Source organism: Rousettus aegyptiacus, unplaced genomic scaffold (genome assembly GCF_014176215.1).
Source record: "Rousettus aegyptiacus isolate mRouAeg1 unplaced genomic scaffold, mRouAeg1.p scaffold_m13_p_1, whole genome shotgun sequence".
Taxonomy (NCBI): Eukaryota; Metazoa; Chordata; class Mammalia; order Chiroptera; family Pteropodidae; genus Rousettus; species Rousettus aegyptiacus.
This window is the reverse complement of record NW_023416284.1, coordinates 39,795,762-39,811,920: the sequence shown is the minus strand read 5'-3', so window position 1 is coordinate 39,811,920 and position 16,159 is coordinate 39,795,762. Positions and strand designations below refer to the sequence as shown.

General features: G+C 35.8%; 1 protein-coding gene across 14 annotated transcripts in view; it reads right to left on the bottom strand.

The window, feature by feature from the left end:
* Positions 1 to 16,159, bottom strand: part of FGGY (FGGY carbohydrate kinase domain containing) — a 401,184-nt gene that overhangs the window by 255,632 nt on the left and 129,393 nt on the right. For all 14 annotated transcript variants that reach the window (XR_001598827.2, XR_004955141.1, XR_004955142.1 and 11 more), the window contains one exon: positions 7,509 to 7,624. Coding sequence is in view for 10 of the 14 variants with exons in the window: in XM_016159901.2 (XP_016015387.1) it covers positions 7,509 to 7,624 (116 nt within the window). In the remaining 4 variants the exon portion in view is untranslated. The remainder of the gene's footprint in view (positions 1 to 7,508; positions 7,625 to 16,159) is intronic.

The following is a 16,159-nucleotide window of genomic DNA, read 5'->3' as shown; positions in this document are numbered from 1 at the left end:
CAGTTCATAAGGTCCAGTCAGGTTCAGAAAAAAAGTATGCTCTTTAATTCAATCTTAAAAAAGCCAATATTGCACTTTGCTTCAGGTGGCTCTGTGAATTGTTCTCAACTGATTAGAATTTAGAACTGAACAGTGGCAAGTACTGCCAGGCATATTTAAGTCCTCAACACATACATACATGCTAAGAGTTAAGATTCTTTACCTACGGTTTTAATCCCACAAAAATATTAGGACAAAAATATCTAAAATACAGCTTCAGTTACAGAGTTTATTTTACTCTGCGGAAAAGTAATATTCTGAATCTTCCTAAATTAAGTTTGTTTTTGTTTTGTTTTTCTTTGTTTTATTTTTCTGTGAATCTAATATCTCCTGTCATGGAAAAACCTATGAGAGATCTGCTACAAAAATGAGGTTTGATCACAGCTATTATGCAGGTTGGAGTATGTCTTCCACAGGAGTCTTAAGTGGCAAATATGTTCTGAATAATGGACTACAAACACTGAATTTATAAAATGAAATCATTGTCTGTCAACTAGCAGTATCATTTAATTCAAAATAATTTATGGAGAGTCCATTAAGTATTAGAGAAAACTGAAACCATAAAGAAACTTATTTATCAAATCTTTCATTTAACCTATATTCACTCATTCAACAAATATTTCATCAGTATCTACTATGCGCCAGATAACTGAACTCAGTGTCTGATGCCTAAAATAGTCTCATAGAGGGAGAGAAAACTAGTTAAAATATGCAGCCTCCCTCACCTTAAGTAACTGTCTTCCTTCACATATGCTTTATCTTCATTTTTGCCTCTCACTTGACAATCACTAACTCCTTCTGCTTGGGCTTTAAGTTTCTTCTTTGCCTGGCTTCCTAGACCCGAAATAATAAATGATCTATAAGCTAACACACTGGACCCTTTTATATAACAAAGCTCTTCCTGTAATGCAAGTAATCACTCCATAATTCAGCCTTGTTGTACACATGAGTTTTCGTAAAGAGGCCTACCCCAATAAAAAACTAAAGCACTTTTCCCAGGAACTGGGATATGCTGAAAGTGAGCCTGGATAATCGATTAGAACAGGTGGGATGTTGCTTATCTTCCTGAAGGTCCTTTCCCTCTGATAATCTCTTCCTTCCTGTTTGCTTGTGATAGATGTTTAGGATTAGATATAGATAACCTGGGAATGATTCGCATGGAATTGAAGGTCAAAATTTACTGACAGAGATCATTTTATTGGACAATGGATATATAATTCCCTACAAAACACTGGGTTTGTGTTTTCTTTATCAATTCTGAACACTAAATTGACTACTTGTGATTATAAAGAGATTTCTACCATATTCTTTCAATTAAAAAATTTTTTTTTCCCCTTCTATAATGTTCCCAAACCACACCATTCGAATACCTCCTTGAAGAAAGGCATTAGGTAGTAACGTTCTGGTTTTTGGAAACTTGCATGTAGTTTCTTAAAACAATGTAAATTTCTCCCTCTGTCCTCGAAACGCACCATATAAATATCGCATTTGATCCTTAACTTACACTTCATAAATAATTTATTTCAAAAATATCCTTCTATAAGACCATCAGTTGCTGAGGTGTTCAGTTTTCAGGGAAAGCATTTATTTACTGCATGAGTCCAGGAAGGCTGGTAAAGACTTGGCTAAAAGCTCCACATGGAGCAAATTATGGTAATTATATTAATGCTTAAATCCATGACGCTCTCTCAAATCTGCTAAAAGGTTTTGCACTATATTGCTCACATCTTGACGGGCAATGAGTCCACTGGAAATATTTAACACTTCATAGGGAGGCTTCCGAGATTCATTTCTCATAGTTCCAAGAACTGCAATAGAATATCTGGAGGCAGCTTCCAGAGAAGTTTCTGAAAGTCACAACTTAGAGTTAACGTCCCTTAATATCTTCCACTTTTTGGTTCAGCCTGAAACTCCAAGTAAGTCACCAGAAATGAAATTGAAAAGAAACATTACACAATTAATTTTGATGAATAGGTAAGTTTTAATTCACGTATGGCAATATCTGGTTAATGATATGTTCTCCTTAGGACATCCATTAAAAATCCATTAACTTAACAGGCAAAATCTAATAAAGTTACTCTGGAAATTTTCTGCTAGATTAACATTATGGACTTTTAATGAATATTTCCTGTAGGTATTGCTCTATTAGCAGAGCTGATACACTAATCAAACTCAAAAGCTTCTGCAGAGCAAAGGAAACCATCAACAAAATTAAAAGGCAACCAATGGATGAAAGAAAATATTTTTAAATCACATACCTGATAAGGGGTTAACATCCAAAATATATAAAACACAACAAAACAAACAATCTGATTAATAATGGTCAGAGGATCTAAACAGATATTTTTCCAAAGAGGACATACAGATGACCAACATGCACATGAAAAGACAGTCAACATTACTAAACATCAGGGAAATGAAAATCATAACCATAATGAGATAACACCTCATTGTTAGGTTGGCTATTATCAAAAAAACAAATAACAAGTGTTGGCAAGGATATGAAGAAAGAAGAACCTTTGTGCACTGTTGGTGGAAATGTAAATTATTGCAGCCACTATGGAAAACAGTATGGAAGTTCTCCCCAAAATTAAAAATAGAACTACCATAAGATCCAGTGACTCCACTTCTGGATATTTATCTGAAGAAAACTAAAACACTAATTAGAAAAGATATTTACCCTTATGTTCAGTGCAGCATTATTTACAATAGCCAAGATATGAAAACAACTTAAGAGTCCATCAATTGATAATGGATAGATGACATAGATATAGATATAGATATAGATATAGATATAGATATAGATATAGATATATAGATAAACCTTAAGGGTATTATGCTAAGTGAAGTAAGTCAGAAAGAGAAAGACAAATACTGTATGATCTCTCTTTTATGTAGAATCTAAAAAACAAAATAAATGAAATAAAAAATAAAATAAAACTCATGAATTAGAGAGCAGAATGGTCGTTGCCAGGAGGGAGGGGGAGGGGTGAAATGGGTGAAGACGGTTGAGAGGTACAGACTTCCAGTTGTGGGGATGTTGTATAGAACTTATTGGCTACAGTCAATGGTGGTGTAATGTATATTTGAAGGTTGTGGGGAGAGTGAGTACTGAAAGGTCTCATCACAAGAAAAAAATTATAACTTCTATGGTGAGGGATAGAGACTAGTCTTATGTAGTGATCATTTCTCAGTGTATGCAAGTTTTGAATCATTACTTTGTATACCTTAAACTAATACAAGGCTGTATGTCAATTATACTTCAATAAAAAGATTTTTAAGTGAAAAAATAAAATAAACATGAATCTTGTGAGAGGGGAGGGGGTAGCACCAAACAGTTAAAATACAGTAAGTCCTCACTTATTAATAGGTTGTTAGAAACTGCAACTTTAATCGACATGGTGTATAATGAAACCAATTTTTCCATAGGTTAATTAATATTAACAAGAGTTAAGTTCTTACGGTGTACTTTTGGTGACAAAAACATCACCAAACTGCTAAATAAAGACCCAAAACACTTCTAATATTAAACACTGAAATAAATGTGAGCTATAAATGCATTTAAGAAAGATTAATAAAAATAAGTAAGATGATCATTTTCTAACCTGATTATTCCAGTTTAGATTAACAGGTGCCTGGAGCCTATCCAAGCAGCTCAAGGAGCAAAGGTGTACTCACACACACCCACATTCTCTCAGACTGGGACAATTTAGATATAGCGAGGCACTTAATGTGCACATCTTTGTGAAGTGGGAGAAAAACAGGGTACCACGTAGACACGGGAACAATGTGCAAACTCCACATAGGCAGTGGCCCCTGTGGGAATCGATTTTTTTCTCATTGACGTTATAACAAAAGGACATTATTCAAGGACTGCTATAATCAGAAAATCAGAGTTGAGTTGGACCCAAGTCACTAAAAATACTAAAACCATTCAATATCATCACAGTTTTAAAAGTAAAAAGCACCAATATCCCAGTACCAGCCATCTCAGTCAGTAATTTATCCATTTACTAATCAAACAGTAATTTACCTACTAAAATGTCTTATGCCAGGACTGGAAATACAAAGGTAAATAAATGAAAAACCAGATGTCAAGGAGTGCACAGTATAGTGTAAAGGCAAGACATGCAAACAGGTAATCAATGTGTACTCTAATAAGCTATGTTCGGCATACTATGGAAACATCCAGGGAAGAGCAACTAAACTTGGGGGGAGGGCACATAAATTTTAAAAATCACTTGAACAATTAAGTAATTGAAGTTGAAATCTGTGTTGTAGTAAAGTAAGAATAAAGTGAGGGCCTTCCAGGCCCTTACACTGAGAAGGTTCCAATCCCGACATGATTTATTGGTTCTGCATGTAGTAAGAGGAAGTTACTGAATTCTCTCTCATTCTCATCTGTAAACAAGGTAATGGGATATACTTTGTCACTGGTTGTGAGAATTACCTGCAACAAGGTATGTGAAAGCACATAAAAATGTGCTTGAAATATAGAAGGAAAAGGAGGATTACTATGTATTCACTACCTACTATAGGCAAGCCATGAATATTATTTGGAAGTCAGTATAGCAAAATGGTTAGAGCAGGATTTGGAATCACCCAGACATAGGTTGAATCCTGCTCCTGCCACTTGCAAACTGTGCGACCATTCATTAGGGCACGTTCCCCCTTTCTGAACCTTGGTTTTCAGCTGTCGGACAGGATAAATAAAAAAAACTCCATTAGAGTTTTGAAAATTTAAAACTGTAATTCAATTGTACCAAGTCTGAGAAGCAGTAAACTATTAGTTTTAATTGCTACCATTAATTACATCCTTCATAAGCATGACTATAAGATATGGAAACATTGAGATTTGATGAAGTTCTCATAGTGCGAGAATTACAACTACCTTAGCTCCTAGTTCAGTGTTTTTGACCCAATTTGCCTGCGCCCCTTAATTACAGGACAAGAGCACTACCACTGACATTCTGGATTGTTCTCCAGTCAGACAGGAAGCTCAGAGGGAGCCTCCAAAACACAAGTTGGGGATTGGGGACAGTGGCCCTGCCTTAGCTCTAATGACCAGTGCACTAGTACCCTGGGGGTATGGGCTGAATTGTGTCCTCCAAAATTCATATGTTGAAGCTCTAACACATAATGTGACTGCTTTTGGAGACGGGGTCTATAAGGAGGTAATTAAGGTTAAATGAGGTCAAAAGGGTAAGACTTTGATCTGATTGGATTAGTGTCCTTATAAGGAGAGACACAAGAAAGCACACAAAAGGGCTCTGTTGCCCATTCAGTCAGTAGGTATTTATCAACATCTTCTCTGCCAAGGCACTTGAGGGTAAGGCAGATATGGCCCCTGCCCTCCAGGAGCTGTCAGTTGAGTACGACTTTCCTATTTGGCTGCCCCTTTTCCCTGCGAGGCCTGAAGCACTGTCCAAACCCCAGACTGGCTGGCAGGAGTTGCGACACGCCATCCTCTGGCCAGCTCCCTCATTCCTCAGAACAAAGGACTGACCCTATTCCCCACTCACTGACTCAAAATGCTCTGACACTTAGAATTTTCAAACTAACCACCATATTACTTAAAGTATTAATACTTTGAAGTTATACCCGTCCATCAACTGATATCCTATATTACACCCCTACTTCCTTCCAGATATGGACACTTATGCCGATCTAGCACAGGTTGGCTTTGGGTGCTAAATACTGGACAGAGGCCAGCTGTTGAGCCACATCGGTTCCCTCGTCTCACATATCCCAAGGAGGCTGTCTGCTTAAGTAGAAAAGTATGGAATCAAAGACTCTAGTTTTAACACTGACTCTATAACTTAAAGATGCACAAGGGACTTGAAAATCAGTTTTTCCATCTATAAAATAGAAATAGCTACACAAATAGGTTTGTGAGGGTCAAATAAGGTAATGTATAAAATCAATCACCTACTAAAGAACTTGGAAGTAGATGATAATTATTGATGCATTGTTTCTTCTTCTCTTCCCCTGGTCCCAAGCTCCTCCCCACTTCTCTACCAGCTCAGATCCTGAGATAGTTTCATCTAAGCCATTGGAATTCCAAAAGGGCTTTTTCTGCAGACCACCCTGGTTCTGTTCTATTCCCTAGATTTAGCTATTGTTAGTTGAACAGACCATAGAAACCAAGCTATGTTGTCTAAAATAAAGCAATACAGATGCTACTTGGCTCTTTCATGCTTCTATCCTTATATTCTTGGACTCTGATACAGTCATCATGAGGACCCCACCAGAGAAAAGTTGAATGGAAATAACCTACTACAGGACTCAATTATCAAGGGTGGCCTGAAGTTACAGGAAACACTACTAGTGGTTCACCATTATTTAGAGCAAAACTCTCAAGTTTTAGCTGGTCATATGGAGGGACGCATGGCTGCTCAGCTAATGACTACATTTCTCAGACACCTTTGCAGCCTAGTGTGTACTTATGAACAAGTGCTGGTCAATGGGATATGATTAGAAATGACCCAGCCCATTTCCATGTTATGCTCCCTCTAAAAAAATGTGGCTGGATTCCCCTGGTCCTTTTCATTCTTTCCCTTCACTGGCTGGGAAATGATAACTGGAGTCGCTAACTCGGTCCCAAAGCTGGAGGCCATGTTGTGAGAATGATAGAGCTGCCCTGATAATCACTATTATATAACATAAAAAAATAATCCTCGATCTTGCTCAATTCACTGTACTTTTTAACTTTATTGTTACAATATCCTAGTCAAAATACTAAACGATACAGAAGTATTTCTATTTAATCAGGTATAACTGCTTACCTGATGACAGCTTACAAGAATTGTCAGTATTTATTTGAAATAAATGTCTTCCTGTGAAGTGAACACACAAACCTTAAACTTTAAAATGTTATTGTTATGTGTACCTAATACCTAAATTATTTTTGCCAGGTAAACCCATACCAATCACCTACAGCTTTACTAACCAGTTAGTGCCACATAAAACTGGAAGTCTGAGACCCTATGACCTTAGTCTTATACCACTGGCTCATGTTCCAGTTTCTGTCTTGCTCATGATTTTTCTCATTTTGATCTCTTGATTTTTTTTTTTTTTCTGTTCATGACCTTGCCTGATTCCTTGAACCTAACTCACAAAGACATTGCCCTTATAATGACTGGAAATGATCTAAATACACCCCCTTGATTATGCTATTCTCAGCTACTTCATGCATTTATCTTCCTCAGTATAGTCCAATGTCTAAGATTCTATATTTCCATGCAGAGTTTCATAGCCTCTATCTCCACTGAATTCCTATAAGCCCACCACAGGGGCCTACTAGTCATGTCCTACCCACCATAACTTACTCATCTCTCTTATTAAAACAGGACTGTGTTCCTGTCTTTTAATTCATGAAAAGAAAAAAAATCAATACCCTCATATAATATACATATGAATAATTGTCCTCCAGATTTGTGGGGGCTTTTAGTTTTTCGTTTTGTTTTTACCTATTTTGCTGTAATTATCTGCAACAAAGTCTTCCAAACCAATCATCTTCCAGAAACTGTCGTCCCAGCCTCTCTCTGCTGAGTATGTCCATTTGCACACCAGAGAACAGAGAGACCTAAGAAAATAGGAGAGAAGTAGAACCAATAATATAAGCTAGACTTCCTTTATGTTTTGCCAAATACTTACTCAGATATCTACAGTAGTACTGAAGAGAATAAACCAAAGTAGGTAATTATACATCCCTGTTTAGATGAAAAGTCCCCATTAAAAGAGTACCTCTTTCAAGTCTCCGCCCCTTTTTTAGCTCCCAATCAAGCAGTGTATATGAATATTTTTATTTATATCTATATTTATATTTACACGACTTTTTTGATAATTAGAAATTATATACAATGACTAAGCTATCTGATGATATTGAGCATAATTATTAAATTTTAAGTATTATATTGGTAACTGTGATAATATATCTGAACAGTCTTCTTATCATTTAGAGATACATACTGAACTATTTATTTATAAAATAGTATGATACCTGGGATTTGCTTCAAAATAAGAGGAGAAGTGAATGACATTATGGATAGGGCAGAATTGGCCATGGGTTGGTGGATGTGAGGCTGAGTGATGGGTAAATGGTGTTCATGATACTATGCTGTTTGGTACATGTTCAAAATTCTCTATAATGAAAAAGTGTTTTTTAAAAGAGTCTGGTATACAATCACTCCAGTCTAAAGCAATATTTCACGGGAGGAATACTTGAATGCTGGAAGGTGTTCTCCTCTCTAGCTTTGTTTCTCATGCTTAATATTCTACACTCCAGCAATAAAATATCATTTGCAGTTCTCTGGAGAAAAAAAAAATCGTGTTCTTGAACATTTCTGTGACTTTGTTCTGTTTCTATTTGAAAAGTTCTCCCTAGTTTATTTACCTTGATTACTCAAAAATACTTCCTTTGGCCTGGGCTGAGTCCCCAGTTTTGGGTGGGTAGAGCTCCAAAGCATGTAGCCATCCTCTATCACAATCCTTATCATGCTCTGTAATTAACTGCTTCTTTATTTATCTTCCCTACAGCCCTACTGCCTTCCAATCTGCTCTCCATATTGTGTGCAAACTTGATAAAATAAAATCTGATGCTATCAAACCCTGATTAAAACCCTTCTATTGCTTCTTACCACCTCCAGAAAAAAGTCCAAACATTCATGGGACTTAAAAGACCCTTTGTGATATGACCATGCTGACCTCCAGTTTCTCTTGGCATTCCCACCCTTGCTTTCTCCACTCTGCAATACTGAACTACCAAAGTTCTTCATAGTGGGCCTTGATTTCTGAATTCCTTATGCACTGAGTCCATTCTGCCAAAAATGTTCTTCCCTGTTAGACATCTAATTCCTCATTAGCCCTCATGACTCAGCTTGCATTGTCCCTTTCATGAAGGCTCAGTGGAGGGCAAGCTGAGTTCAAAGCCTCTTCTCCAAGTTTTAATCAGGACATATGGTAATTAACACTTACAATAGTAACTGTCTTTGCTCATTTACTTCTCCATCCCTCTCACTAACCCAGGAACTCCTTCAGAGCAAAATCAGCCCTAATCATCTCTGTATCACAGTATTTAGTCCACATTCAATCATATGTCAAGCCACAATGAATACTGATTGAATGGAAGCACTAAAGAAAATGATTTGTCCACCTTACCACAAGTAAATAGTAAACCTAGGTTGTTCATACAGTTTTAAAGAGAAACCTATCTCATATGGCCAATAGTCTAGGTGCATCTCATTCAGTCATTCACATGGATTCACAAAATAAACATTTAGTATTCAGTTAGTATGATCCTGTCACTATGGTAGGCCCCGGGGAACTGGTGGTATACAAAATACCTAGCCTTCTGCTCTCCCAGAAGCTCAACATTTAATTGAAGAGAAAGTTGATCAAACAATGACGCCAACCACAAAGGGCAACTCTTCACTCCCCAAATGCCCCTTTCATGTGTTGACTTCTATGCCTCCACTTTGACTGTTCTTACTGTCTTAATTGATAATTGCTTTTTTCACTCATCCTTGTCAACTTGGCAAACTCCAAATCACTCTTATGATCCAGTTCAATTATCTCCTCTGCGAAAGTTTCCTTGCTACTTCTAAGTTAAAGTCATGGTTCTCTCCTTTAAGATAGTATTATAATTTGATACTTCATTGTCATTCTTTACAGCTGAAGTAAGCTGAGTTCATAGCCCCCAGTCCTCAGGGAGAAAAGGCCACTGTTTGTTCACTGTCATCATGAATGTCCAGGGAGTAACTGCTGTACCTTTCACTTCTTTTAAATTTGTTAACGTCAAAAAAAAAAAAAAAAAATACTACAAAAACTTATATAAGTATCAAAATAACATCGATCAATGAGCAAGCAAAACAAAAACAGTATCTAACTTATGGAGACTAGTTCACCTGAGAAAAGATAACTAGAAAATCTATAAGAGGCAGGTCTCATAGAAGTTGAAAGGATGAAAAGTTGGAAAAGAACAACAATATTGAAAGCAATGAGAAATTAAAAGAATGCAAGAAAGACTTTCAAAACAACACTGATTTCAAACTTAAAACTTTAAATTTCTGCAGAACTAAAAAATCAGTATCACTGCTGAAAATCGAATTAATGATTTGAAAGATCAGGTGAATGAAACAACTTACTACCCGTAGCAAAGACAAAAAGAGAGAAATAATGAGAGAATAAGAGGCTTGGAGAGCAAGTCCAGCAGCCTAACATGAGAATAACAGAAATTCAAGAAGGGATTTTTTTATATATATAATAAAAAAAGAGAAAAGTAAGAAGAAGGAAAAAAAAATGGAAATGTTATAATTAAATGAACACAGTACTAGCTTTTCTTGATATCAATATGCTGAGTTGAAGCAAGATTTAAACCTACAGATTAAAAGGCTCATTAAGTCCAGGAAGTGAATCCAGGAAATACTTGAATTTCAAGCATAAACAGAAAATTATACAAGTTTCCAGACAGAATAAGTTATATACAAAGGCAAGAGATTCAGACTAGTGAAGGAATTCTCATCTATGACTCTGGAATGTAGAAGAAAGTGAAACAATGTACAGAGACTATTAAGAAAAATAACCCAAGAATCCTATACCCAGACAAAATATTATTCGGCTGTCAGAGAAAAAGGAACATATTTTCAACATGCAAAGATTCGAAAAGTAAACTTCCCACATACATTCCCTGAGGACAATACTTGAGAAAAAACATACCCAAAAAATAATTGATTCAGAGCAACGATCTCATCATAGGAGAAATCAAAGATCAGAGGAACCAGTGGTAGTAAACAATGATATTTATTATCTTTCTGTCTCTTTCCATATACATATACACATGTATGTATGTGAACACACACATACATACATACACACACACACACACACACATACTTAAATCTAAATGGATGATAGTGTAGACTGGAATTTGTAATACTGTTTTCTTGAAACACAACAGGCATGTTATATTAGAAGAAAAAGTCCAACAACCTCGAACTGAAATATTAATAAAGCAGAATCTTAAAGGCAGAGATTAAACAAGGGATGCACAGGAAAAATATTTTGGGATATATATGTACATTAGGGAAAAACATAAATTTGCAGTTTTAAATAGCTCTTATCGAAAAATAAGGATGTCTGAAAATTAATAACCAAAGCAGCCAACTTAGAAAATTATGAAAAAAATTAATAAATTAAACTGAAAGAAAAGGTAAAGATTAAAACAGATGAAAGACAAAATAACAAGATAAAATTTAGAAAGTCAACAGAACCAAAACATGGTTTTATGAAATCATATTCTATGAAATAGAAAAGCTTCTAGCAAAATTGAGGAAGAAAAAAGAAGGCAAAATAAACATCATGAATAAAAGTGGCAGACCTAACTACAGATAAAGCAGACATTAATAGAAAACAAAAAAGGATTACAGAAACAACATTATGCTAGTGAACTTAAAATTTAGATGTAGTGAACAGTTTATTAGAAAAACAGAACATAGTTGTGGCTGAGTGATTAAGGTGACGAACTAGGAAAACAGAACTTATCAAAACTGACACAAGAAAACATAGGAAACCTTAATAAATTTATTATCATTAAAGAAATTAAGTCAGCAGTAAAAATCATCTCTCAAATAAAATGTCAAGACCATACTAGAGGTTCTAACAAATGTTCAAGAAAAAGAGCACTCCAAAGTATTTCAGAGTTTTAAAGAAAAGAGAAATGCTTCTTGAATTATTTATAAAGTTAATATAACTGTTATAAAAACCAAACAAAAACAGTAGTATGAGAAACAAATATCAGAGGCTAGTCTCATTATGAATGTAGGCACAAAAATTCTAAACAAGACATGACCAAGTTTAATATGAAAATGTGAAAAACATACATCATGAACAACATTCAAGAATATTTTAATAATAGAAGAGCTATGAATATATTTTACCATAGTATTTTATTAAAGGAGAGAAAATGACCAATTCATATTGAAAAATAAAAAGTATCTGATGAAGTTAAAGGCCACATCAAGACAAAAACTCTTACTCAAGTAGAAATAATAAAAATTCTACTAACCAAGATGGTGTGCCAGAGAATAGATTTTATACCCCTGACTTAAAAAACTAGAAAACTAGGGGAAAATATATGTACAACCGTTTTCAGACCTTGAACAACAGGCAATACAGGACTGTGATGCGTGAGAGAAGGAAACAAATGAGGTGAGCCCCAGTATCCCTCTGGCTTTCTGCCTGGAAGTGCATACCAGACCACAAAGCAGAAGAGAGATGCCAAGGAAAACACAGCAGCTTCATAAAGTCGAGGAAGTGAGATCAGAATTCAGGGAATGTGGGGTGGCTGGAAGCTGTGGTGGCACAGACTTCCAAAGAAGGGGTAGCTATGCAGAAAGAGAGCTTCAAAAATCTGCCCAAAAGTCCCACTCCATCTGCATTGAATATTAACATGCAGATATGTACACTGACACTCCATGAGGTCTGGTGAAGAGTAACTGAAAAGCTGTGAGCTGAATAGTTTTGATTTTGCACTGAGCTGAGAATCACTGGAGTTACTAAAATTAGAGTGGAACACCTTCATTGACCACTTGGGACAGTCAGTAGAGACCTAAGAAACATACACCCTGGGTGTGTGACTAAAATTCCCTTGCATAAAGGCTCCTCTAACCCTGTTCCCACTAAGTTTTAAAAAATGATTCCAAAGGATAAAACTAAGCCAAAAGTACATTAACACCTACCAGAAAAAGTAGTTCAACGATCCTTAAAGGAAGACAACAAAATCCAGACACCCAACAATATAAAATTGACTATGTCAGCAGCTAATCAAACATATTTGAAGCAACTACAGCTGATTTTTTTTCTCAATTTGATAAAGGCTATCAACCCACAAAGCCAAACTTAATGAAACCAAAGCAGGGTAAACACATTTTTAAAGTGCTAAAAAATTTTTAAAGGAAAAACATTAAACTAAAATTCTATACTCAGCAAAGAGATTTTTAAACAACCAATGCAAGACACAGACTTTTTCAAACAAACAGAAGTTGAGAGAATTCATTTCCAAGAAATCTTCATTGCATGAAATGTTAAAGGAAGTTCTTAAAGGAGGAGAAAAATGATGTTAAATGAAAATGTGAATCTATATGAAGAAATGAAGGGTGTCAGAATCAGTAAATTGGGAATTAAGCATAAAAAACATTTTTTTCATTTTAAAATTTTCTTAAAATAAAAAAAGAATTTAAAGTCTAATAACTGACTTTAGAAAAAATTCAATGTGTTGTGGGGTTTACAACATGTACAAACAAAACATTTGCTAATAATGGCAAAATGATACAGAAAAATAAAAGTACATTATACATGATGGGAGGTAAAATTATATTAAGGTAAACTGATAAGTATAACCATTATGATGTATACTGAAACTAATGTAAAATAATCTTCAATATTAATTTTAATTGAAAAATCAAAAAGGAGGGAGGTTAAGGAGAATAAGAGGTTCAAAATTCCAGAAATAAAACAAATTAAGTCATGGGGACGTGGTATACATCATAAGGGATATAGTCAATAATATCTTGATAGCTCTGTATGGTGTCAGATGGTTGCTGTACTTCTCATAGTAATCACTTCTTTAGGTATTTAAGTGTTAAATAACTATCATGTACACCTGAAACTAATATAAATATTATATGTGAGTTATATTTTAACACAAATCTTAAAAAACAAACCAAAAAAACAAATAGCAAAATAGTCAATTAAACCCCAATCATTAAATGTAAATGGTCTAAAAACCCCGAAGTAAGGGCAGAAATCATTAAGCTGGATAAAAATAAAATCTAACTATATGCTGTCTACAAGAAACTTATTCTAAATATAAAGACATTAGTCAGGTTCAAGGATAAAAGGCTGCAAAAAGATATGCCATGCAAATACTAATAATAAAAAAGTGAGAGTAGCTACATGAACATTAGACAAAGTAAAGTTCAGAATGAGAAGTATTATCAGGTATGAAGAGGTACATTATATAATGATAAAAGATCAATTCACCAAAAACACTCATGGGTTAAAGAAGAAATCATAATGTTAGAATGGCAACTTGAATTCAACTAACATCAGATTTCTTTTTTCTTTGCTTTAGTGCAGAACTAACAAACAAGCAGTACAAAAAAAGTACATGAAATAAAGGATACATAATAGTATCCTAAAAATGAGACCATCTTAGGTCACCTTTGTCTTTTATACAGGTTTGCCTGAAATTCAATGTGCTCAGTGACCCATAGTGATGAAAGGTTCTGACTGAAGGAATCCACAACTATGGGCTTGCTCAATTTTATATTATTTTAGGCAAGAATGTGTATGAGTACAGAAGGCCGAGAGGACCTAAAGGATTTACACCTTCATCATAAAAGAATATTATTATTTTATTTTGTTTCATTTCCTGATGCTCCATCTGGCCTTCTGGGAATTTCGGTATTTCTAGCCTGGTCATGCTCTCCGGCACCAGGGACCATATCTGCCTTATTCATCCTGCATTCCCCAGCACCAAGCAGAGTGTCTCTCCAGCAAATTTTGAGAGCTCAGTGCATGCTTACTGAGTAAATGAATGAGAACCCTAAGACGTCAGTTATAGACGCTTTCAAGTTCCTGAGTCACTTTTTAACTGATCTTAGGCTATTGCTCTCTGTGCAGGCGCTAGAGGAGACAAAAGTTTGATTCCTAGAATGGCAAACGACAGCAGAACACTGGGTTTTTTGCAAATCATCCACTTAAACAGAACAAAGACAGCGTTTTTAAAATGAATTTTGTCTACCTCCCATCACCTACTTCCCCAGACACAAAACATGCCAAATCTAACATCTTCTTTCCTTTTTTGAAAAATGCAAAAGCAAAGAAAGACTTTCAGTTAAAGATGCCAGATTGAATACACATGTTGACCTCTGCTCCCTTTACAAATTCTCCAAATATGGCAGTATAAGAATATTTCAAAAAGGCAAAAACCCACAATGAAAAAGAAAACAGGGTAGAAGATGACAGCAACAGAAATTTGAAAGCCAAAAAATACAGACGGATGAGTAGTAACTCTCTTAGTAGACTTGGCAAGATAAAACCTAGGTGCCAGTGGGGAAAACCCAAAAGCATAATGATTACTCCACAAAGACCCAGAAAGTGGTGACACCAGGTATTTCTGAAAGTAAAAACAAAAGTGGGGCTAAAAACAGCAGGCTGGTAGAATGCTAGGTAGGCAGTAATTAGAGCCCCATGTGCCCTCAGTATGAGCAATCGGTACTACCTCCCCTGTACCCTGAAGGAAGGCTAAGGTTTACCCTCAGAAAGAGTCAGGTAAAAGGCCCGGCTACGACCAGGGGCATCTTGACACGAACAAAGAGAGAAAGTAAGGACCTGCCTTTTTGCAAGTCAGCCCTAAAGATCTTTTCCCCAACTTAACTCCCAGAGCTCTGGCTGCTAGGTTTAAACCCTGAAGATTTGTCTTTGGGGGATCTGATCAGATGAAAGAAAAGACCTAAGGCTAGATAGGAGGGCATAGAGTACAGAAAGAACAGGACAACCAGATCACTTCAGTCTAAGGAGGATTAAAACAACAGGATATAAGTAAAGCCCATTTTCAACCATCAACAATGGTAATGGCTATAACCGTCATTATCATTATCATGTTACAAAAATATATTAATTCAGAAAATATTTACTGTGTGTCCACCAGGTAGAAGCCTCCAAACTCTGGAAGTAACAGAGAAAAAGTGTCACCAAGATTCCAGCCTCACTCCTGAGACCACGAAGCAGCCTTAGCAAGAACAAGAACTTTTAACTTTCCTGCTTTTATCCAGAGAAAGGCACACATCAAAAGCACATGCCTGCTGAGTTCCAGAGGCCTGATCATTATCATGTATTTCTCCAACAAAGTTTTATAAAAATGCAGTTGGCACTGTTGCATTATTTATATGCAATTCACTATATTGACACTGCCAGGCCCCCACTTTCAAGTGAAACCTTTTGTTCTCTGCTTGGGGAAGGCAGAACCTGGAGAGTCTCAATCGAACAAGCTAGTGAATAACAGAATAATTAAAGCTGAGAGTGGGGATAAATTACCATGACATTCCTGGCTGTAGCC